The following is a 26,846-nucleotide window of genomic DNA, read 5'->3' as shown; positions in this document are numbered from 1 at the left end:
ATATAGTTTATAAGGCAGGAACTTTCAATTGGAGAAAGAAGTCCAGAAATCAAATGAAATGATAAATAAATTAGAGACCAAAATTAAACACATAGAAGCCATGAATAGCTGGATAGATTAAACCACAAAGGAAAATCAAAAGATTATAACAGAAAATCAAAAGATTATAGCAAAAAACCAGTCTTTAAAGACTAGAATTGGGCAATTAGAAGCCAATGATGTCACAAAACAGCAAGAAATAATAAAGCAAAATCGAAGGAAACATGAAATATCTCACTGAGAAGATCAAGAAATCAGGTCTAGAAAACACAATCTGAGAATCATTAGTTTACCTGAAAACCCGGAAATAAACAAAAACCTAGACATCATACCACAAGAAATTATCCAAGGAAACGGCCCTGATGTTCTTGAACAAAAGGGCAAAATAGACACTGAAAGAGTTCATAAAACACCCTCTTAAATCCTCAAAAGACAACCTCAAGGAATGTAATTGCCAAATTTAAATTTAAGAGCTTGCAAGCTAAGGAAAAAAATTTACAAGAAGCCAAAAAGAGACAATTCAGATATCAAGGAGCACCAGTCAGGATCATACAAGATCTAGCAGCTTCCATACTAAAGGACTATAAGGCTTGGAATATGATATTCAAAAAGGAAGAGAATTGGGTCTTCAACCAAGAATCATCAACCCATCAAAACCGACTATATACTTCCAGGGGAAAGTATGGGCATTCAAGAAAATAGAAGATTTCCAAGTATTTGTAAACAAAAGACACGAACTAAATATAAAGTTTGATATCCAAACATAAAGATCAAGAGAAACACGAAAAAGATAAATAAGTGAGAGGAAAGGGGGAAAAATTTTTTTTTAATTTAAATTTTCTTCTTTAAGGTCTTCAACAAGATCAAATTGTTTATATTATTATATGGAAAAGTGTTATTTTTAACTCTCAGGGGAATAGGGTGGGGTAGGGGTACAAAGGAAGGAAATGGGGGGCAAAGAAGTTAATAGACACACAAAAAGAAGGGAATAAAAATGGAGGGGGCAGAAAGGGAATTATAATAAGGGTGAGGATTAGGGAGACTGGTGAAAAGCAATCCACTGGTTTAAAAAGACACAGAGAAAGAAGAATGGGCAGAACTAGGAGAGGATATCAAAATGTTGGGGAATACAGAGATGGGTCATCATAACTCTGAATGTGAATAGAATGAACTCATCCACAAAACAAAAGCAAACAGAATGGATTAGAAACCAAAATGCTACTATGTTGTCTAAAAAACACACATGGCGCTGGTAGAAAAACTCACAGAATAAGAATCAAAAGCTGGAGGAAAATATATTGGGCCTTAAATTAAGAAAAAGAAGACAGGAGTTGCAATCATGATATCTGACAAAGGCAAAGTAAAAATAGATCTGATTTAAAGAGACAGGGAAGGCAATTACATCCTGATAAAAGAGAGTATAGACAATTGAGGAAATATCAGTAATGGTACATCCACAAAGATTGATCATATACTAGGGCACAAGTGCAAAAATGCAGAAATAATAAATGCAATCTTTTCAGATCACAATAAAAATAATAAATTAGTATGGGTGCATGGAGAGTCAAATAGAAAATTAATTGTAAAATTAAATAATTATTCTCCAAAATAGGTTAAAGGACAAATCATAGAAACAATTAATAATTTCACTGAATAAAATGACAATGATGATAACATCCTTTCAAAATCTATGGTATACAGCCAAAGCACTACTCAGGGGGAAATTTATATCCTTGAGTTCATATATTAACACATTAGGAAGGGCAGAGGCCAAAGAATTGGGCATGCAATTTAAAACACTTGAAAGGGAATGAATTAAAAATCTCCAGTTGAAGAAAACTAAATTAGAGATCCTGAAAATCAAAGGAGAAATTAATAAAATAAAAAGTGAAAGAACTATTGAAGTAATAAACAATACTAGAAGCTGGTATTTTGAAAAAAAAAGACAAAGTACTGGTAAATTTAATAAAAAAAAGGAAAGAAAACCAAATTAAGAGTATCAAAGATGAAAAGGAAGACTGCACCTCTAATGAAGAGGAAATTACGGCTATCATTAAAAATTATTATACCCAATTATGTGACAATAAATATGACAATCCAAGTTATATGGATGAATATTTACAAAAATATAAATTGCTAAGAGCAACTTAAGAAACAGAATACTTAAATAATCCCATATCAGAAATATAAATTGAACAAGCCATCAAAGAACTCCCTAAGAAAAAATCCCCAGGACCTTATGGATTCACAAGTGAATTCTATCAAGGATTCAAAGAACAATCAAACACAATACTATACAAACTATTTGATATAATTTGAAAAGAAGGAGTTCTACCAAATTCCTTTTATGACACAAATATGGTACTGATTCCAAAGCCAGGCAGGTCAAAAACAGAGAAAGAAAACTATAGACCAATCTCTTTAATGAACATAGATGCAAAAATCTTAAATAGAATACTAGGAAAGACTCCAGCAAGTGATGACAAGAGTTATTCATTATTATCAGGTGGGATGTATACCAGGAATGCAATGATGGTTCAATATTGGGAAAACCATCCACATAACTGACCATATTAACAAGCAAACTGACAAAAATCATATGATTATCTCAATAGATGCAGAAAAAGCCTTTGACAAAATACAACACCCATTCCTATTAAAAATACTAGAGAGCATAGGAATAGAAGGATCGTTCCTAAAACAAATAAAGAGTATATATCTAAAACCATCAACTAACATCATCTGCAATGGGGATAAACTAGATGCATTCCCAAAAAGATCAGTAGTGAAACAAGGATACCCATTATCACCTCTATTATTTAACATTGTACTAGAACACTAGCAGTAGCAATTAGAGAAGAAAAAGAAATTGAAGGCATCAAAATAGGCAATGAAGAGACCAAGCTATCACTCTTTGCAGATATGATGGTCTACTTAAAGAATCCTAGAGAATCAACTAAAAAGCTAGTAGGAATAATCAACAACTTTAGTAAAGTTGCAGGATACAAAATAAACCCACAGAAGTCATCAGAATTTCTATATATCTCCAAAACATCTCAGCAGCAAGAGTTAGAAAGACAAATTCCATTTAAAATCACCCTGGACAATATAAAATACTTAGGAATCTATCTACCTAGATAAACATAGGAGCTACTTAAACACAACCACAAAACTAAAATTAGATATAAATAATTGCAAAAACATTAATTGCTCATTGGTAGGACGAGCTAACGTAACAAAAATGATAATCATAACCAAACTAATTTACTTAATCAGTGCCATACTCATTGAATTATCAAGAAACTTTTTTATTGAATTAGAAAAAACCATAACAAAGTTCATTTGGAAGAACAAAAAATCAAGAATATTAAGGGAGGAGGCAGAGTCAAGATGGTGGCTTAGAAACAGCATAAGTTCAGACCTCTGAAAACCCTTCCTTACCAATCAACAAACTGACTGCTCCAAGGAGACTGAAAAATCAAACCTAAAAACAAGACAGAACCAAGGAACCCTCCTTTTGTACTCAACTTAAAAGGTACGCACCCCCCCCCCCCGCCGCCCCCAAAAGCCAGAATCTGAGAACACTCGGACTTAAGGGGAAGGCAGAAGGAAGGTTCCAGGACCCCCACCCCCACCCCCAAAGCACTAAGCCTCAAGCGGCAGCAAGAACCTCTGGGCAGACAAAGGCGCTGGTCTATAGGGTGTACCGTGCAGTCAGGGCTGTGCCAGGCTCAGATCGTCGAGCACAGGCAGTGGGGAAAAAGCTGGAGAGGGAGCACAGAGCTGGTAGCCTGGACAGAGCTGCGAAGAACCTCCATATTGCTCCAGCTTTCCAGGAGATTTTTGCCTCAGGGCACATCCAGCCCAACCCAGCTGAACTTAATCGAGAGGACAGGGAAGCTCAAATTACAACATCTTTCCACCACAGACTGCTGGACTTTAATTTAATCCAATGAAAGGCCTCCAGAGGACAGGGAAGCTCAAATAACAACACCCTTCTCCCACAGTCTGCAAGGAGAGACCATCTGTCAAAAAGCTCCCAAGTGGGGAGACTGACAGAAAGCTCCAAAACCAAAAAAAGAGAGGAGAAAGAGCACAGACAAATACGGGGAGCAAAGAAGGGTAAAATATGAGCAAACAACTGAAAAAGAAATTACTTCTGTACAGGCAATGAGCAAAGAGCAAACGAAACAGAAGTGGAGGGATCAGCAAAGTATAAATCAGAAATCCCAGGGAATTGGATACAAGCTTTGGAAGAACTCAAAATACAATTCAAAACACAATTAAAATAGGGTGAAGATAATTGGGAATAGAACTTAAAAACTAAGATAAGTCATCTGGAAATAAAAAAATAGTGTCTTGAAAGCCAAAATCAGTTTGAAAATGAGGCAAAGGAGAAGAAAGATGAGGCAAAGAGGATGAAAGATGACCTCCAAAGAAAATCAGACCAGAAGGAGATAGATGACCAAAAAGCCAGGGATGAAATCCAGTCTTTAAGAACCAGAATACAACAACTAGAATTAAGTGACCATAAAAGGCAGTAGGACACTATACAACAAAACCAAAAGAATGAAAACATTGAGGAAAATATGAAACCTCTCATTCATAAAACAGAAGATTTCGAAAATCTTGAGGAGAGACAATTTAAGAATCATTGGTCTACCAGAAGACCATGACAAAAGAAAAAGCCTGGACATAATACTACAGGAAATTATTCAAGAAAACTGCCCCAATATTCTAGAACAAGAGGGAAAAGTAGAAATTGTACTAATCCACAGATCACCTCCAGAACTTAATCCCCAACTGACAACACCCAGGAATGTCATAGCCAAATTTAAAAACTATCAGACCAAAGAAAAAATATTACAAGTTGCCAAGAAAAAGTCATTCAGATACCATGGAACCAGAGTGAGGATAAGACAGGATCTGGCTGCAACCACACTGAAGGACCAAAAGGCATGGAATATGATATTCCAAAAAGCAAGGGAACTAGGTCTACAATCAAGAATCAACTACCAAGCAAAACTGATTATATTCTTACAGGGATTAAGTATGTTCATTCAACAAAATAGAAGAATTCCAAGAATTTGTGAAGAAAAGACCAGACCTGAACAGAAAATCTGATGCCAAAGAACAAAACTCAAGAGAACCATCAAAAGGTAATTAAGAAAGAGGGGGGGGGGGGGAAGAAAAACAAAACAAAACAAACAAAAAAAAACAACCTTTATTTCAGAGACTTATTAAGTTAAAAGGATATGTATCTCTATAAGAAAAGAGGTCATTGCTAACTCTTAAAAACTGTTATCACCACCTAGGCAGCTAGAATTTCACTTAGAGGTAATAGTGACAAAATGTATAGAATGAAATAACAAGACATAAATAGTTATATATATATATATATATATATATATATATATATATATATATATACATACATATATATGTGCATAAATACATATACATGTATATATTTATTTATATATACACACACGCACACACAGCTAGAGCTAAAAAAAAAGAGGTTAATACTAAAAGAAATGGGAAAAGAAACAAAAGGGGATGAATTTATACATAACAAAAAAGCTCATGGCAGGAGGGGTGAGAACATCGATACACCTGAAGGGTAAAGAGGTTGGAAATAGGAAATACTCAACTCTTACGTGCTTTGAAACTGACCCAAAGAGGGAAGAACAATCCAATCCATTGGGGTAGAGAATAGAAGGGTAAAAAATGGACTGGTGGGGAGGGAAGCAGTATAAGGCAGGAAGAGGGTGGGGGGTGGATAGTTTTAAAAAGACCACAAAGAAAATAAGGGGGGAAAAGAAGGGAGGGGGGTAGAAAGGTAAGTAAAATAAGGGTGGGAACTAGGGGGACTGATTAAAAACAAACATTGGTGTAGAAGGAAATAGTGAAAGAAGAAATGGCAGGACCAGGAGTAAAAATCAAAATGATGGAAAATACATAGCTGGTAATCATAACTCTGAATGTGAATGGAATGAACTCACCCACAAAACCCAAGCGAATAACAGAGTGCATTAGAATCCAAAACCCTACCATATGCTGTCTATAAGAAACACACATGAGGAAGGTAGATACACATAGGGTGAAAGTAAAAGGATGTAGCCAAATCTGTTAGGCATCAACTGATGAAAAGAAGGCAGGAGTCACAATCATGATATCTGAAAAAGCCACAGTAAAAATAAATCTAGTTAAAAGAGATAGAGAAGGTAATTACGTCTTCATAAAAGGCAATAAAGACAATGAAGAAATATCAGTAATCAACATGTATAAAACAAACTACATAGCATCCAAATTTCTAAAGAAGAAACTAGTGGATCTCAAGGATGAAATAGATAGAAAAACTCTACTAGTGGGAAACCTAAACCTTCCTCTATCTGAACTAGATAATTCAAACCAAAAAATAAATAAGAAAGAGGTAAGAGAAGTGAATGAAATCTTAGAAAAATTAGAATTAGTAGATGTGTCAAGAAAAATAAATAGGGAAAAAAAGGAAAACACCTTCTTTTAAGCTGGCCATATATTAGGGCATAAAAATAATGCAAACAAGGGCAAAAGAGCAGAAATAATAAATGCAAACTTTTCAGATCACAATGCAATGAAAATAATAATTAATAAGGGCACATGAAGAGATAAATCAAAAATTAATTGGAAATTAAAAAATACAAATCTCCAAAACAGGTTATTAAAAGAACAAATCATAGAAAAAATCAATAACAACATTGAAGTAAATGACAATGACAATGATGAGACATCCTTTCAAAACCTATGGGATGCAGCCAAAGCAGTACTCAGGGGGAAATTTATATCCTTGAGTTCATATATTAACAAATTTAAAAGGGCAGAGGTCAATGAATTGGGCATGCAAATTAAAAAAACTAGAAAGTGAACAAATTAAAAATACTCAGATAAAGACTAAATTAGAGATCCTAAAAATCAAAGGAGAAATTAATAAAATTGAAAGTCAAAGAACTATTGATTTAATAAATCAGACTAGAAGCTGGTACTTTGAACTAACAAAATAGACAAAGTATTGGTCAGTGTAATTAAAAAAAAGGAAAGAAGAAAACCAAATTGACAATATCCAAGATGAAACGGGAAACTTTACCTCTAATGAAGAGGATATTAAGGCAATCATTAAAAATTATTATACCCAATTATATGACAAGAAATATGGCAATCTAGTGGATATGGATGAAAAAATATAAAAAGATCTTAAATTTAAAAGATTTTGTACAATCAAACCCAATGCAAGCAACATTAGAAGGGAAGCAACAAATTTGGGGAAATTTTTCTTTACAAAAACTCTGATGAAGGTCTAATCACTCAAATTTATAGAGCTAAATCAATTGTACAAAAAATCAAGCCATTCTCCAATTGATAAATGGGCATAGGACATGAATAGGCAATTTTCAGATAAAGAAATCAAAACTATCAATAAACACATGGAAAAAATGTTACAAATCTCTTATAATCAGAGAAATGCAAATCAAACAACTCTGAGGTATCACCTCACACCTAGCAGATTGGCTAACAGGACAGCAAAGGAAAGTAATGAATGCTGGAGGGAGTGTGGCAAAAGTGGGACATTAATGTATTGTTGGTGGAGTTGTGAATTCATCCAACCATTCTGGAAGGCAATTTGGAACTATGTCCAACAGGCACTAAAAGACTTCGTACCCTTTGATTCAGCCATACCAATGCTGGGTTTCTACCCCAAAGAGATGTGTATAAATGTAGATTTTGAGCCTTTGGACTTCATCCCCCAGAAGTCCCTTAGAATTTCCCAAAATTCCATATTTCCTGCATCCCCACAGTTTGCATGACAGTATTTAAATGGCTGTAACCCCTCCCTTGTCTTCTCTTTTGAACCTGTGACAGGGCTGAAGTCAGGCAGTTCTTTTTCTTTTAGTTATTATTAATAAAACTTTATAAAATATAACAATTAGTTATTAATTATTAATTGTAAAACCCACAGTTTGGCTTGCCACAAAGGGATTACAAATTCTAAAAAAAAAAAGATTTTTTTTTTTGGAGCAGATAGCCTTACAGTAAATATAGTAAATTTGCCTGGTTGCTGCCCACCATGAGGATCCGTTGCAGGGTATGCCTGTGCTTCAGCCCCGCCCTGCCGCCTGCCACTGCCTGCTGTTTCTCCTGTCCATCTACTCAGCCAACATTCCTCACCACACTCCACCCAGCTTGGTGTCTCCTCTTGTGGAGACCAGACCTGCCACAAGAGCATGCCAATCCCAGCCATTTTTTTCCTCAGATGGTAACATCTAAAAATCTTTCCACCCCAATCCCTTTCCACACTCCAAGGCTGTTTTTCTAGCCTGTCCTAGCCAATTTTCAGTGTGGAAAAAAAAAGAACCCCATTCAGCATCTTTCAGAAAAAATGCTATTGTAAAGTATGCTTGAAACTGAAACAAGTTTGAGTTGGTAGAGCTAAAAAGTGCAGTTTGGATCTGCTTAATTCTTTTCCTAGGAGTTTTCAATTTCATTGATTTCCCACTTTATTACCTTCTCCTCAAGAATATGCCGCAAGCTAGGCTGCTTATGCTACAAACCAACCTGAAATACTTTGACAAAGTTCTAAAGGTCCTAACTGCTCTCAACATGCAGAGTGGAGATTCTGCCCTGTGCTTCTATGAGGAAATTCAGACTCTGACAAAGAAAATCTAAATGGATAATAAATATTGGGGAAGGGGAAGGAAACTGTAAAAGAGATCTGGAAGCTTACTGCTAACTATTTTGAGTTTATTCTCCTCCTGTAACAGCAAACAAGTCTATTGGGATTGGCCAAAAGGATTTTGACTGCACGGCCTGTCTACACCTCCTCATTTGTTTATATTATTGTATTTATTGATTGTTTTAAGGTTTAATTTTTTTATCTATATTAATTTAATCAATATCTTTCTGTAATACTGAATCATTTTAAGCTATGTTTTGTCTATATCGATCTTGTACCTTTACCTTTGCCAAAGAGCAAAATATCACTGTATAAGCCCGTGAACATCTTGTCTAAAACCCTTGTCACTGGATCCATTAAAGATCACATGTGGCCTTTGTTAATTGTCACGTAGATGATGATGATGGATGGATTTCAACAAAACTGGTTAAATTATATACAACCTTTAGAGAATTTAATAAGCTAAGAATTTTATTGTAATTTTAAGGGATCTTCAGAAATAATTTTACATAACTAGTAGTTTCTGAATGGATGATATTATATATATACATATATATGTATTAATGTAATATAATAAAGAATGTTGTATTAAAGGTAGAGAAACAAAGAAATGTTTCTTCCAAGGTGTTTATATGTATCAGGAAGTCAGAAAAAAGAGCTCTTGCAAAACTCTTCATTTTAATTTACGTCCAACAGAAAAATCTAGATTTCTTGATGATGTTCTATCCCAAATAAGTTTTACTTTGTTTAAAAATATGTCTGTCATGGTTGAAACATTTGCTACATCTATAAAAATTGTGACAAATATCTATCAGTTCATAGGTTTTTTAAATGTCATACAGCAATATAATATAATATAAAATATATATAAATATTATATATAAATATAAATATATAAATATATAAATATATAAAATATAATAGTGGGTTTGTTTGCTATTGTAATTAACTGGGCTATTGTAAATTTGGGGGACTCTGGTGCTTCTTTGAATATACATTATCTACTGTGTTACTGTTTTATTCTGAAAATCATTTTGTACTCACATGGCTGACAGCGTGTCACTGATTTTAAGCTATACATTTTTTTATTTTTAAAACTTTTTTTAAAAATAACCTTTGATTTTTTTTTATTGCATGTGCAATATAGTATCTGAGTTTTATTTTTTCTCTCCTTTTTGTATTTGAAGCACATCACCAGTACTTAGATTTTTCTTTAATTTTTTTTTATTTTGCAGTAATGTAAGTTTTAAATAAATTTGTCCTAATATTAGTGCATGCCCAAAAAGCTTTAGACTATAAAAACAATGCCCTTGATGTTTAAAAAAAATTAATGGGACTTTGCTTAATGATTCTGTCTGATTCCAGGATGAAAGAATACAAAAAGAGCCATTGCACAGTGCCAAAGAAGCACAAAACAAAATTGCATAGTCCAATTGATCACAAGGTCAAAGAGACCAACCAATCCTGGTGGGATTGAGGTAATTTTGAGCCAAGGCAAGAGGACTTGAACTTCTTTGGGGTCTGTGGCTGTTTACCATGTATTAAAGGCAGGTCTTCCTTGCCCCACATTCTACTAATTATCTCAAATTTGGCTCCTATAATCTAGTCCCTTTTCTGTCTTTCATAGTGTGTTGTGGTAAACTTTCTATATATCCTGGTTACTAATTGGGTAAATGCATCATTGCTTAAATCATTTTAATTGGGCCCTGATTCAAGGACCTGTTAAAGGTTTGTTTTTCCTTTACCTAGATTGTTTTAGACATAAAACTTTTACATTTTGTATTATATTCACAAGTTATTTTTCTTTTATTTGGATTTTTTCATGTTTTTTCTATTTTTTTTTTTTGCAAATTGATTCATATACCTCATAACACAGCCATGCATTCCTGAGTAATCCCTGTGTTTGTTATTATTCACCTCAGGGGGGCCAAGTTATTATTGTGAACTTTGATTTAAATTCGAACAATTTTAAGATAAGAAACTTGCTACCTCCCAGAATTCAGAATGCCATGAAGATAGATGCCTGCAGAGACCAAATGCTGTACCAGAAGATCCAGAGTGAACTTTGGGATGTCAATTTAACTATGGGGGGTTGAATTGCCTTTGTTTTGAATGTATACTCTGATGCCAAAGGGGACTGCCCCAAAATGGCTTTGTCAACCTAGTAATCATTGGTTTTGTTCTATTTTCCTCTTATTCACAAAATATTGCAATTTTTAAGTTATGTTTCCATAATCCTTTTGGGGAAACTGGTTTCCCAAATAGGATAACAGGGGGATATGTATAAATGTAGATTTTGAGCCTTTGGACTTCATCCCCCAGAAGTCCCTTCCTGTATCTCCACATTTTGTGTGATTGTATTGAAGTGGCTGTAATCCCTCCCTTGTCCTCTTTTTTGAACCTGTGACTGGGCTGAAGTCAGGCAGTTCTGTTTGTTTTAGTTATTATCAATAAAACTTTATAAAATATAATACTTAGTTATTATTTTTAAAACCCACAGTTGTGAAGATTGGAAGAGCTAAGTACCTTCACTGTTTCCACCCATGGCAAATTCAAGGGCACTGTAAAGGCAGAGAATGGAAAGCTGGTGATCAATGGAAAAGTCATACCATCTTCCAGGAGTAGGATCCCGCCAACATTAAATGGGGAGGTGCTGGAGCCAAGTACATTGTGGAGTCCACTGGCATCTTTACCGCCATGGAAAAGGCCAGGGCTCACTTGAAGGGTGGAGCCAAGCAGGTTATTATCACTGCCCCTTCTGCTGATGCCCCAATGTTAGTGATGGCGGTGAACCATGAGAAATACGATAATTCCCTCAAGATCATCAGTAATGCCTCCTGCACTACCAACTGCCTGGCCCCCTTGGCCAAGGTCATTCATGACACCTTTGGCATTGTGGAAGGACGCATGACCACAGTCCATGCCATTACCGCTACCCAGAAGACAGGAGATGGCCCCTCTGGCAAGCTGTGGCGTGACGGACATGGGGCTGTCCAAAATATCATATCTGCTTCCACCAATGCTGCCAAGGCTATGGGCAAGGTCATACCTGAGCTGAACGGGAAGCTCACAGGCATGGCCTTCCGTGTTCCTACTCCCAATGTGTCCGTGGTGGATCTGACTTGCTGCCTGGAGAAAGCTGCCAAATATTAAGAAGGTGGTAAAGCAAGCTGCAAAGGGATCCTTAAAGGACATCTTGGGCTACACAGAGGACCAGGTTGTATCCTGTGACTTTAACAGTGACACTCACTCTTCTACCTTCAATGCTGGTGCTGGCATTGTCCTCAACAACCATTCTGTCAAGCCCATTTCTTGGTAGGACAATGAGTATGGTTACAGCCACCGTGTAGCAGACTCATGATGTGCATGGCCTCTAAGGAGTAAAGTGAAAAGCTATGGATCTTCATCCCCAGCCAAAAAAGAGAGTAGTTCCACCACTAGGGATCCCACATCCATAAGAACTTATGTTCCCATGCTGGGCATCCCATGCCCCATTCACATCCCTGCCCCGAACCACCCCTATAGTATGTGTGTGAGGCGGGGGGTGGTGGGGTGGGGGTGGTGGGGAACATAGAATCCTATCTTGTGTACCATCAATAAAGTCATCACATTCAGTGCAAAAAAAAAAAAAGAATATTCATAGCTGCATTCTTTGTGGTGGCAAAAAAATTGGAAAATGAGGGGATACCCTTCAATTGGGGAATGGCTGAACAAATTGTGGTATATGTTGGTGATGGAATACTATTGTTCTCAAAGGAATAATGAACTGGAAGAATTCCATGGGAACTGGAATGACCTCCAGGAATTGATGCAGATTGATAGGAGCAGAAACAGGAGAACAGTGTACACAGAGACCGATTCGCTGTGGTACAATCGATCGTAATGGACTTCTCTACGAGTAGCAATTCAATGATCTAGGACAATTCTGAAGGACAAAGAATACTATCCACATTCAGAGGAAAATCTGTGGGAACAGTAACACCGAAGAAAAACAACTGCTTGATCACATGGGTCACTGGAGATATGACTGGGGTTATACACCCCAAATGATCACCCTAGTGCAAATATCAATAATATGGAAATAGGTCTTGACCAATGATACATGTTAAAACCAGAGGAATTGTGCATTGGCTACAGGAGGGGGATGGAGGGAGAGGAAGGAAAGAACATGATTTTTGTAATCCTGGAAAAATACTCTAAATTAATCAGTGAAATTAAAAAAAAGAAAAGAAAAGAAGTCAGCCAAATAAGAGAAATCCAGAGTTGCAATGTAGAAAAGTAACTATTCCAAGTGAATCGATAATCACATAGTATTTATTTGGGGCTGACATTCAAGGCAAAATAGTTTCCTGCTAGGAGACAAATCTACCTGTCATAAATGGTTAGTGATAAACATACAAAGAGTATACAAACCAATGAGGCAGGGCTTGCTAAAAACAGTAGTAGCTAATATATGTTTCATTTACTATGTGCCAAGCACTGTGCTAAACCCTTTACAATTATCTCCTTGGATCCTCACCAATAACCTTGGAAGTAGATACTATTATTATCCTCTCACTTTACAGATAAGGAAAGTAAGACAGACAGGCACAATGACTTGCTCAGGGTCACAGAGCTATTAAGTATCTGAGGTCACATTTGAACTTGGGTCTTCTTGATTCCAGACCCAGTTTATCTATCCACTGTGCCACATAGGTTCCCGGGGTCCCACATTTTCATACCATAGTACAGTGATGGCAAACCTACGGTACAGATGCCAAAGATGGCATAGCAGAGCACTTTCTGTGGATACTCCCTGACCCCCTAACTCATTTGTTACTAGAAAGGCTGAGGGACTCAGGTGGAGCTGCTCCCCTCTCCCTCTCCATCATGCCTGACATTTTTTCACATCCTCTGCCCAGTAGCCCAATTGGAGCACACAGAGGGTAAGGTGGGAGGCTCACAGGCAGCTGAAGGGGAACAGAGAGCTTGGGCCACTCCTCTCCCCCTCTCTATACTCGCTGAGGACATTCCTCACTTTACCCACCCCTCTGCCCAGCACTGGAGGAATGAAGGGGTACAGGTGGCACGTCAGCTCTAAAAGGTACCATAATATAATCTCTGGGTTATTCTATGTCAATTCATTTTAAAAGCTTATGTCAAAAAACATTTTAAAAATATAGTCTTGACTATGTCCAAATGAAGAAAATGCAAACATAACAAATACTAAAAAATTGAAACTCTTAAATTTGTTTTTTAAATTGGGCATATTAGACACAAAACAGATGAAACCTAATTTCTTCACGGGCATAAGGCACCAATTTTGTAAATACATTAAACAAACATCTTAAAGGCATTTTTATAGATGCATTCTCAATAAGCCAGTATTCATCGAAACACAAGCAATTTTATTTCTTTTATGCTTAGAAGCTCAATACTGATAGTACTAATTACAAAAAATTACTCCCCCAAATCATCTGTAGTACAAACCTACCTGCTGTACACCACGCTCATTACTGAGTGTTCGCAGTTCATCTGAATGTGCCACACAAATTTCATGCAGTGCTGCTAGATCACGTGACAAGTCAGTTCTAGAATGATCTGTAGTGTCTGGAAGTTCAGGTACATTCTTTAAGAAGAATCATAAAACTGCATTTAGAATGGCAATTGTTTACAGCCTCTATATAGGTATAATTTTAAAGTCGTGGCTGTTAGCGAATGATGTAGTAGGTGATCTCTTCAAATTCAATGTAATTAATACCTCAAATCAACTACCCTATTCCTGATAAAATGCAAAGTCTTAAAATTTATTGTTTACACAGTGTACTATACTATTCACTTCTACTGTAGCCAGTAACTATCTGGTGAAATAATCCTCCTTTTTTTTCCATGGTATTTTAAGAATAAAATAGTACAAAAATCCTAGGTCTTCTCAAGAAATGAGCCTTTCTTAAAAGCTAACTTGAGACCTAAATAATAAATTGGTATCAGAAAGACCAGGGTTCTGATATAAAAAAGCTGCATCACCAGTGAGCAGTCATAAGCCCCAGGCATCTCCCTAAATTGCAGAGCAGGCAGCAAGCAATCTATATTACTAGTCATCATCTAGAGCTTTTCCTCACAATCCTAAGAGAAAGTCATTGTAGTATCTGTCTTACAATTAAGGAAAGGGGAGGCTCAGAAAAATCAGATGACTTGCCCAGTGTCACAAAACTATTAAGTGTCAGCAAGATTTCAGCCCTATCGGCCTTTCCTGATTCTGAGTTTATCTAGAACTTGTCCTCTATACCTGGTGGCTCCTCAAAGCAGCCTTCTTTTGATTTTCCTATCATATGAATCTTGATTGAAAGAGCCGCACACACAACTGCATGTTATGAAGAAAAGATTATATTATACTGTGTAAAGCAACAAAATGTATTTTATCTATTAAACTATTATAGTATGCACATACCCCAAGTTCATCTAAAAACATGATCATACGATGTTTGTTACTCTTGATGAATGGATTTACTCCCTCCATATAAGGCTCCTAGAAAAAAGTAAAAATAACAGCTTTTATAGTCTTTACAACCCCCTACAAATTAGATGTAATAAAAGTTGTATTATCTAATATGTCATATAGATGACAATTCTTACTAATCTATTTATGACTATTTATTCTATCATAAAGAGTCACAAACACAATGGGTATTTGATTTTTTTACTTAAAGAAAATACTTAGGTTTGATGTTCAGGGATGTTTGTGATTTCTAAAATAAAATTAGGAAAGGTAACCTTACACAAGTTTCTTAAGTTGCACTTAAAACTACAGCTTCAAAGAAAAATTAAATGTCTTTAAATTGTAATAGTGAATGGCCTATTTTTTTTTCAAACTAAATTATAAGCAGTAAAACACTAAAGTTTTAAAAGTGGAAAATAAAACCAAGCAACCATAAATACCAATCTTAAGATTGATGAACAGGAAGTAACTATTAACAACAGGGTGTGAAGATCCTTTTGAGAAGATCATCTCCCCAAACCCCGCCACCTACTTTTTAAAAATCAAGGATTTTTCATCTCCTGTCTGAAATCTGAATAGTTGATTCTTCATGAGATACATGGTATCTTATTTCTCACAGCCCTAAAAACTGAGAGGAAGTTTGCCAAAGGGTTTGGCAGGTTCAATCAAATTTATGGGATTAACTTATAAAACAGGGACCTTGACATTAAATACTATTGTTGGCAGGAACTGGCCATATTCCAAAAATGAGATGATCTATTGTTGGCAGGTGATACAGTAAGTGCCCAACACTTCTATTTTTTCACTGCCAGCCTTTACTGCAATTCTTAAAATCTGGATTTCACTTCTGAAGAAGGGCTCTTGCAGACACACAGCCTATGATATGAATACAACACTTTCTCCTTGATATTGATGCAGCAGATGCTAATCCACATGGTCCCTTTCTGGACTCAAGCTTCTCCCATCACCCTCTGCCTATCTCACGTCCAACTAAAAGTCGTCTTGATTCATTTCCCACCTCCCTAAAAACTTTTTCTGCATCTTTTCTGTAATTCAATATACTGTCCTTGGAAAGATTTCATCCACTTTCTACATTTTTTCACTTGGTAGAATCATTAACTGACATGGTTTTGACTTATCACCTACAAAGATAACTCCCAACCATATTATCTTTGACCTCTCTCTTCAAAAGCACCAAATACAGACTTTCAAATGCTTTCTAAACATCTAGCAGTATGGCACTGGAAAGAGAGGTCCATACTCTCTACTATGATAGTTAGTTGCCTGACATAGAATAAATTGCTTTGAAAAGAAGTCAAAAGGCCTCTGCCAATTCTCTCTTCATATCAAATAAGTTTCTAAAATGAGAAAATTCATCAATATCAAGAAAAAGATGAATGACTACGACCCAACTTTGTCCAAAGGCTTTCTCTTCAGTTCCACCCTATCATAAGCAGAGACTGAGAAACTGTAGCTACAGAAAGGACAGGGGAAACCAAAAGAATTAAAGGTAGAAAAGTGAACACACTACAGCAGCCACTTGTACCACTGTTCCAACAGCAACCCTAACCTTTTTTTTTTTTGGGGGGGGGGGGTAGTTTACAACAAACTATTAGAACTATTTTGATAAAGAAGAAAATTACCTTATGAAAATGAACAAGGGAATTCACAACAGAGGAGAAATGATAAAAAGAACTAAAACAATACATATCTTAATCCGATCATGGAAAAAAGAAATACAACAAATTACAAACAAATTGCTGAGGGGAAAAAGCTCTAGAACTTCCAGAAGGTTCTGCATGTGAATTTTATTAAAGAGTTATTGAAAAGTGTAACTTGTAGCTACGTTACAAAAATTATTCTAAAAAAGACAAAAAGTTCTATCAATCTACTTTTAGGAGGTAATTATAATTATGATACTAAAATGAGAGAAATACAACAAAGAGAACTATAAACCAATTTCACTTACATGGATGAAAAAAAATTTTTAATGAATTCCTTACAAGAAGCCTGTAGCAATATTTGTAGAAAAAATTCATTGTAACCAAAGTATATTCATACCAAGAACAAAAGGATATTTCAACATTAGCAAAAGAAATGATCAAAAAAAGTAATTTAAGGTACAAAGGATATGCTTCTTTTGAATGTAGGAAAATAAATTTGATAAAGTTTGACCCTCATTTGTATTAGAAAGCATTAAAATGTTTAAGTTTTGGGGGGCAGCTAGGTGGTTCAGTGGATTGAGAGCCAGGCCTAGAGCAGGTAGTCCTAGGTTCAAATCTGGCCTCAGACACTTCCTAGTTGTGTGACACTGGGCAAGTGCAAGTCACTTAATGCACACTGCCTAGCGTTTACCTTGGAACCTGCCTTGGAACCAATACACAGTATTGAGTCTAAGAAGGAAGGTAAGGGTTAAAAAAAAAGGAATAAAAAAAGTTTAAGTTTTGAAATAATGTCATCAAAAGTATATATCTAAAAACTAAGATGGATCATTGCTTAATAGAGTAAGAAGCACTGAAAGTTTTCAAAGAACAGAGAATTACTCCTTTTCCAAAAAAAAACCTAATAAGATAATAAAGAGCAACTACAAAATAAGGGGAAGTGTAAAAATGGAGATTTGGACCCCAGACTTCAATCCCCAGAAGTCCTTGGTACTTCACAGAATTCCCTATAATCTCACCTGAGATCCCTACCTGGGAGAGATCACAATTTGTATTTAAATTGGCTATAAGGCCTACTGTACCCTCTTCCTCTACTCAGAGATTGCAACATGTAGTAATTAGGCTGAGTGGGCTAATAGTGCCCAAGACACGTGGTGGCTTATTATTTTGTATCCTTGATTTCTAATAATCGTTAATAAACCTCATAAAATATAATACTTTTATTACTAGAGGCTAAATTTAACTTTTACCATTCTAGCAACCACTAGATTGGATGAGAACATCTCAAATTAAAAAAAAAAAAAGATAGCCTAGATAATGATTTCTAAGCCACATTTCTCCAAGGATTTTCAGAAAAGCCTCTTGATCAGCTCTGCTCTTGCTGCCTGCTTTATTGCCTCTCCAGACCCCTCAGATAGCCCACCTGGTCCTGGCCCTGCCTACCCCAGTTCCTTTTCTCTCTCTCACCCTCCCCTCCCTCCCCTCCCTCCCCCACAGAAAGAGTAAATACTTTTAAAAGAATTTACGAATAATACTAACAATAAGAAATGTGAATTAAAAATTATTCTAAGACTTCACCTTTCTACTAATCAATCAGCAAAGATTTTTCAATATAGCAAGAGAGGCCCACTGTTGGTAGTGGTATAAATCGGTTAACCTGTTAAGGACTTCAAATAATAATGTAATTAAGTAACTAAAATGTCCATAACTTTGAATGGGTTACCCCATAATAGCAAAAAATTTTGTAAAATTGTAATATTAAAATATTTATACCTTGGCACCAAACTCGACGAGATTTGCTAAATTTTGCACAGATTTAGCTACCAGTGTCAGTGTTCGTGCAGCAGTAGGGGATGGAGAATCTACAAGGACAACAGAATATTAAGTCAGAAGGGTTAAGTCATTGTTATGTGAGAAATTCGGACTTTTAACAAGCCTTTACTATCAAAAGTCTAGCATTCCTTCATTCAAAATGTAAAGATCAAAATAAAAATTCAAGTGAAAAAGTCCTTTTAGAACACTCCATATATTGAAAATCTTATGATTTAAAGAAATGTGAAAACAACTGACAGTATTACTGTTACCAAATAAGTTATTGCAAATATGAAATCTGATCAAGAATTGTCAACCAACAACTGATTTAATTCTAAACCGGTAATCTTTAGTATACTCTCTTCCCAAGGGGAATCTCAGAGCCAGCTTATAACCTCCTTGTTACGAAATGCTGAAATTGGGGGGGTGGAGGGTGGGGAGGATATATTCAGACAATAATATTGCAGATTAGCTAATTTCCATATTCAAATATAAAGTATGTCATCAGGAAGAAGTTGCAGATCCCTGTTCTAATTCGGGAACTTCTGACATTTCATCAATTGCTATAAGTCATGTCAAATTCAACAGACGTTAAACATCTTCAATGGCAGGAATGACGAATTACTACTTTAGAGATAACATGAGAGACATATGTCTCTATAAGGCATATTAAGGTGAAGCCCTTAGATAAAAAGTTGTGTTTAGCCCTCTTAAATGTGTGATCTTTGCTTTCTTATCTCTAAATGCTTTTAATATAATTTCACAAATCACCAGTTAATTTAACTGTTTTTTAATAAAGTCTAAAGATAGAGCTTGAACAGATATATAATTACATGCAAGAGATTATCCAAATTACTTAATTCTTTCAAAATTAAAGCACTTCCAATTTCTATTTTGTCAATTCTTTCAAGTTATGTCTGACTTGTGTCCCCATTTGAAGTTTTCTCGGCAAAGACACTGATGTGGTTTGTAATTTTCTTCTACAGCTAATTTTACAGATGAAGAAACTGAGTTAAACAGGGTTAAGTGACTTTCAAAAGGGTCACACAACTAAGTAAGTGTCTGAATCCAAATTTGACCTCAGGAAGTAAAAGTCTTCCTAACTTCAGGCCCAGAACTCTATCTACTATGCCAACTAGCTGCCCTCTAATCTCCATAGCAGCAGTTAAAGAAAAACACTATCAAAAACAAATGACTGCTAGTCAACTAAACATTAATTTTTTCCCAAAATATGTCAATGTCATAAAAAAATCAGAGGTTCAGAAAAACAAACTATATCCCACATGATCGATTTTACTGACTTTTCTTTTAAAAAGATGATTAAACTTATAAGCAACTTCCCCAGGAAATATGCTTAATAAGATAGTCTATGGTTTACTGGACCTTTAGAGATTAAGATTACTATTTGAGCAAGTACATGGGAGAGCCAAGACTTCATTCATAAGCACTGAAATCCATTCTATTGCTGCTACCAACGATGCCTTTTATTATCTAATCATATTATCAAGTCTGGAAGCTCACAATAATACAATACAGTCCTCAGTAATTTACCAATAAGTAATGGTTTTTAGACAATCAAAAAAATTTTTTCATACATATCCTGACATGTAAGAAAAAAATGGAATGGTTCCCTCTACTAAAAACTGTTATTTCAGAAAATGAGAGAAGAGGGGCAAAAAAGGAAGCTAGAAGGAAGTAGGTAAGGTGCTCTTAACAAACATTTTAAGTATCTGCTATGTGCTAGACAGATACTAAATACTATGCTCTGGTTGTTTATATCCTATTATGGAAGTGGGATAAGGGAATTAAAGCTACTCTCCAAAGAACTAGCATTCTACTCTAATTTCCTGACATCAATAGCATGTATTAGTAAAAACATTTTAACTATCAAACTTGTCTGGATAAATTTATATTACATTCCACATCTACAATTCATTAAGAGATATTTACCTGAGATGATATTAAACATACGTGGATTCAGGATAGCAGGACAGATAAGTCGAAGAAAAACAAAACCACTAAAAGAGAAGGGAAAAAAAGATAAAAAAAAAGAAATACGAAATAAGATTCATCACATATACATTCAAAACCACCACCATACAACAGAAAGTTAATATTGACTTTGAATGTGAGACAACTGTGATTCTCCGAAAATCTGAAACAAAAACCCAATTCAGGAAAACAGAAAACTGCTAATAGAAACTATGTTTTGCCACCCAAAACCTTCTGACCAGAAGGATCATAGAATTTTAGCATTGTCTACCAAACCAACAATTTTTCCCAGTAACCTAAATCTGTTCTATTCTTGGAATAGGATGAGGCTGCATGTCATGATGAAAAGGATGTTTAACGTGGGTTTACTTCTAGGGCTGCCACTTATTACCTATATAACCTTGGAAAGGGCACTTCACCTCTCTGAACCTTGGGTTTCCTCATTTGTAAAATGGGCAGTTAGTACTAGACTAAATTATATTTAAGGTTCCTTCTGAGCTAAAGTCCTATATAATCCTTTCTTTTAAGTATATATAGGTAAGGACTGACATTTCCAAACCTTGCTTAGTAATGGAGACTCATCCCACTGAGATGTATGAACAGAAATAAGAAAATGCAAATTGTGCTAAATCTATTTCAACACTTCAAGAGATCTCTTTATAATGTATATAAATATATTCATATTTATATTATATATCATAAGAATATATAAATATATTCATAAAATAATGTATAACTAGAGGATCCATCATCTGTCTTCTACTGATTAGCCTCTCTAAATTTATTTAGTCCCAACATAGACACAGATCCATTCTCCTGGCTTTCAAAATCCAAGTTTACTTCTGTACTACAATGATATATCATAAGAGAACTGCAGGGGATGGAGGCAGGAAGACTTCATCATCTAACTTTTACTTTACAGAAATTTTTCTAGAAGTGGATGATGTTGCCACATCCAATCTGCATTCAGTGAGCATAGAAAACCTGTAAGAACATCAGGTCCCTATTTTTAAAAGTAGAGGCAGTAATAGGATTAGATGGGATAATTCTTTATCCACTCAGATACACCCATTCTCCCCAAAAAAGATGAAAGAGAGGTCTACTGGGGCAAGAGAGAGGGAGGAGAGCAAGCTATGTCTTTCCAAATCAATAAGCAACAACTTAAGACTATAAAAAGGCAATGCATGTTGTTCCCCTATTGGGAGATTAGCCTGCCTTTTTTCCATTTTGTTAAAGAAAGTCATTTCACAAAGAATTTGAGAGAAGAAAATCTTCTATGAAGCTTTTAAACTTCATTTACAAGATGAAAATTTGAAATGAATTAAAGTCAACTCAAGACTAAAAATTTCAAATAAGGTACCTAAAATGCCTCTAGAAGTCCATTAAAAAAGCAATAGGTTAAATTCTAACATAAGCTTGATGATTCAGAAATAATGCTCAGAGCACTAAGAAGTCAAGCTATGTAATTGTTTTAAAAAATTTTTTTAATGTATCTCTTCTATTCCTAATTTCTCCTATCAACTGTACATTTGTTTCTTTCCTACAAAAGTTACACATTATAGAAATAAATGAATTGAAAATTCTTACCTAACAACTCTGGTTCTCATAGTTGTGTTTGTTGGCCATTTGTGTTGTACAGATTTCTGTAAACACCCATAAATATACCTCAATGTCCTAACAAAATAACATAATTATATTAACATATAGGCACTTAAAAATATTTCCATAATATAGTAACTACATCTTAGAATTTTCTTAATATAATGATATGAAATCTATTTTCTATTGAATTCTATCAACAAATAGCTATCAAACACCTAAAAAAGGCAAAAATCTCTGCTCTAAAGGAGTTCAATCTATTAGGATAAAAGCTTTTTAAATTCCTGCACATATGCTGCTAGTCTCAAGAAGACCCCATTTGCCCAAAAACACTATGATAGTAATACCATTTAAGATTCCTACTTGGTAAACAGGAGGCAAAAATTAGCCAGTTAAGCGTTCATAATTTTTATTTTTGGTTTATACTGATTATAATCATTACCTTTAAATTGTCCAAATTCCTCCTTAAAGAAATAGTTAGCTAGTTTTAGATTACTTCTGTTTCAAATTAGGAAAATTTTACTTTTTTATTTTGTTTCGGGAAAATGAGGCACTTTTCTTTTAATGACATGGTAGATAATATTTTCCCAACAAAAAGGTTGTTAGGAGACACTCTAGAAACAAAAAGCTAATAATAACTTCATTATCCACTATTTACCTTTCCAACTCACAGATACAGACTATATTATTTTTAAGTAGCTATAAATAAGACATTTACTATTAAATACAAATAAACAAAATACACTATAATTAGAAAAAACCACTGTCATTCACAGAGGGGTAAGGTTTTATTTTTCTTTTAACTATAGATTTATTTTAGAATTACACATGCTCGGGGCAAATGGGTAAGCTCAATAGATAGAAAGCAAGGCCTGAAGACAGGAGAGCCTGGGTTCAAATCTGGCTTCAGTCACTTCCTAACTGCATGACCCTGGGCAAGACATTTAACTCCAACCACCCTTCTACCTTGGGACCCATACTTAGCATCAATTTTTCAAAGACAGAAGGTAAGAGTTTAAAATTTTTTAAAAAGAAAAGAAATGCACATGCTTCTAAGGCAAATGTAAAACCCCCTCAATATCATAGTTAAACAAATATTAACTTACGGAGGCAAAATCTCTGCAGCCATGAATATTTTTTCCACAAGCTCTGAAAGTATGTTCAATAGGTGTACTAAGTTAGTGTTTACATCTTCATTTTTTTCTAACTTTGAAGGATTTAACTAAATAGAAGAAAAGAACCAACATGAATGTTTCTTGATGAGTGAAACTTTAAATAAAGACTTCTACATCTGATAGTATTTTGCTCTAGACAATTATTATTAATATAAAAGCTACCTACACAAGTGTTGACTACAATAACAAAAGACATACCAATATAGATCCTCTCCCTAGAAGTTTTTAGAAGAGAATTTATGACCATTCTCAATTATAAATAACAAGGGTATATATAGTACTGATTTAGGAACTATTCCTACGTGATTTGGGATCTTAGATATTTCTAGGCACACACAGAGAATGACATAAAGGGTAGAGAAAAGCTGGTGAAACCCACATTTTAACTTATTAAAAGCCTTTTACTTCTAAAAAGTACTGGTTATTTGGCCCTGAGCAATCATTTAACATTTTTGTGCTCCAGACAACTTTCCTAAAACTACCAGTTACAGCCAATTTTCAATGGTAGGAGGAGTTTTCTCACAGGAGGTCCCTAGTCAATGAACATTTACTTTGTTCCAGTCACTATGCTTAAATCCTGGGACATAAAGAAAGGTTAAAAAAAAAGTTCCTTCTCTCAGGGAGCTTATATTCTCATGGGGACACAAAATTTTAACTAGGTACCCACAAGATATAAACAGAGTAAACAAGAAGAAATATTTGAGGAGGAAAAGGCCCTTTAGCAACTAAGGGACTATAGAGAAAGGGGACTAGAAGATAAAATTTGAGTCTTAAAGAAAGCCAAAGAAGCCAAAAATTTAGATATAAAGAGAACATTCCACATATGAGGGATAGACAGTACAAAGGCACAAAGAAGGGACATGGAATGTGTACAGAGAACTACCTAGATAACAAAAAGGAGAAAGAAGACTTTTCAGAAGACTGAAAGGGAAAAAAGGGTCAGATTACAAAGTTTTAAATGCCCAACAGAAGACTTCATCTCAGAGGTAATAAAGAGTGGCTGGAGTTTAATAAGGCAAGGGGAAGGTGGCATTATCAGACTTATGCTTTAGGAAAATAAATCTGGCAGCTGAGTGGAGGATGGATTATATACCAAGAGACCTCAGGTAGGAAGACCAATCAGAAAGTTATCATGGTAGTTTAGGCAAAAAGTGATGAAATCCTATAGGCCGTGTGTGGTGTAGAAAGAAGAGTATGTAAGTGACAGAAATCACAGATCTGGAACCAAGTCTGGAACTTATCTGATGTGATGAGCTTTAATTTCCCAGCAGGAGTTTAAAAATATTTAATAAGAAGTAAAGTGGCATTTGAATAATGAATGGGTTAGCCTTGGAGTCAGGAAAATTTGGTTATTAAAGTCCTGAATCTTCCAATGTGAACATGGACAAGTCACTTAACTTCTCTAAATTGAACATAAGGAGCCAATCTGCATTGTTGGATAGTTATATGCTGATGGTATCACAAGTCCATAAACCTCTGCTCTTCCAAAAAAAAAAAATACCACACCAGTACCATCTTATTAGAGAAACAGCAACTCTTACTTACATTTATGTACAATTTTAAATATGACAAAAACTGTGTGGCAGACAGGTATTGCAAATATTATCCCCATTTTACAGATGAAGAAACAGAGGTACATATATTAAGTGACTTGTCTATGTATGATCATATGCTAGTAGGTGAAGTAGCAAGGATTCAGATACAAGTTTTCTGCCCAATATGGTTTTTCCACTAAATCACTGTGTCCTAGAAAGGGAGAGCCAGAGAAATTGTAAGATGTTGGAATGAATTTAGACAGAATTAATGTCCAATAAAATACTAAATGCCCTGAGAAGTCTGCATAAGCAACCTGTTCTACTAGTTCAGACCCAACACTCTGTGCCCTCAATAACTAAACCCTCTTCAGTAAAAGAGCATAAATAAACCTCCTGCAATAGTAGGTTTTAATGTATTTACATTAATTTACATTATGAAAACCAATATTTTATTCAAATCTTCAAAAGAAAACACTTTCAGAAATCTGTTTTAAAATTGTCAATAATGCATCAAGGAAAATACAAAACAGAAATAAAAAAATTTTATAGTGGAATGTTTAACTTTTTAATAAAACATTTTTTAAAATCCTGTTTTGGCATTCATTTTTCAAGGTACTGCTGCCACAATATAAATGCCATAATGTATTCATTTTATTTTGGAAATTTCACATATTTCCCTTATAATACACATTATGCAATCAATACTTATTTGGCATTCCTACAAGGAAAATATTACAAATATTAAATTCTTACTTCACAAGACTGTTTGCTTTCCATTATCTTTAAAATAGTGTCTTTCAGAGCGTGATGAACAAAACGTGTGGCTGTGGCTTTCATATACTGTTCCATCAAGGTGCTTGCAAGTGTGGTAGCTCGAAATAAGGTAGTAGCTTCATCTAAATGAATATTTTAAAATATTTTAAAATCTACTAATTTATGCCAACTTACAACATTCACAACTACCAGATCGTTATATTCATTTAAAGCTAGATAGCTGCATCATGAAAATATCTCGTTCCTATAGCATCATACACTATGTGATAACATTTTTAACATAGATTATACCTGTTCCTCCCTATCATGAAATGAATAGGGCAAGAATTATTATTTCTATTTTAATAAAGAAACACAGAATGGAAGATAAATGACCTGGCTATAGTCAGATTGTCATTTGGCAGCAGAACAGGAACTAGAATCCAGGTCTCTAACCACATACCAACTTGCTTGTCAAAATTAATCCTCAAAAGATCAATTTTTTATTGTTTACCTGTTATGCAAATTATAACTGAATAAAAGTAAAAAAAGTTTGGGTTATTATTTGGCTTTAAAAAATAATAAAATTTATAAAGTTTTTATCTGTAATATGGTGATTTTAGGAAAAAAATTATAAATTTTATTATCCCAAATACAAAACAATTACTGTGCTATAGCAGTATTTTATTAAAATGTGTATGATGCTATAATTATTACATTCCCAATCCATATACCATACTCCTAAAACTTTTACATTCTTTAGCCTACTTAATTTCTAAATTTGCTATGGCACGGTCTTGATTGGACTTACATCATTATCATCTGGGAAAAAAGTGATTCCAGCAGTAAATTCTGATGGAATCAGAGTGGTGGGGAAAAATTTCATTAACAGCATTGAGGTTTCCAAATTTCACTGGAATGTCTACATTTGCTTTCTGGAAAGTACAGGACTTAAAAATTGGAGTTTAATACACAGTTGATATCCAGATGCATTCATGCATTAGGATGCATTCATTCATTAGACAAATTAACATTTAGAATGCAGCAAGGCATTATGCTAAGCATAGCAGAGAATAAAGCATGGTCCCCTGG

At 34.8% G+C, this 26,846-nt stretch overlaps 1 protein-coding gene and 1 pseudogene across 1 annotated transcript in view; one reads left to right on the top strand and one right to left on the bottom strand.

The window, feature by feature from the left end:
- The window catches only part of RASA1 (RAS p21 protein activator 1), a 119,277-nt gene that overhangs the window by 2,207 nt on the left and 90,224 nt on the right, over positions 1 to 26,846 (bottom strand). The window contains exons 18-24 of the mRNA XM_056824619.1: positions 25,755 to 25,897; positions 23,398 to 23,513; positions 22,280 to 22,366; positions 20,651 to 20,718; positions 18,662 to 18,750; positions 15,180 to 15,257; positions 14,223 to 14,357 (exon numbers count right to left, since the gene is read on the bottom strand). Of these exons, the coding sequence (XP_056680597.1) occupies positions 14,223 to 14,357; positions 15,180 to 15,257; positions 18,662 to 18,750; positions 20,651 to 20,718; positions 22,280 to 22,366; positions 23,398 to 23,513; positions 25,755 to 25,897 (716 nt within the window). The remainder of the gene's footprint in view (positions 1 to 14,222; positions 14,358 to 15,179; positions 15,258 to 18,661; positions 18,751 to 20,650; positions 20,719 to 22,279; positions 22,367 to 23,397; positions 23,514 to 25,754; positions 25,898 to 26,846) is intronic.
- On the top strand, positions 8,164 to 12,133 carry LOC107652018 (glyceraldehyde-3-phosphate dehydrogenase-like; annotated as a pseudogene).

Source organism: Monodelphis domestica, chromosome 3 (assembly GCF_027887165.1).
Source record: "Monodelphis domestica isolate mMonDom1 chromosome 3, mMonDom1.pri, whole genome shotgun sequence".
In the NCBI taxonomy this organism is placed as follows: Eukaryota; Metazoa; Chordata; class Mammalia; order Didelphimorphia; family Didelphidae; genus Monodelphis; species Monodelphis domestica.
Note: the sequence above shows the minus strand (reverse complement) of the source record. Positions and strands in the feature narration are given on the sequence as shown.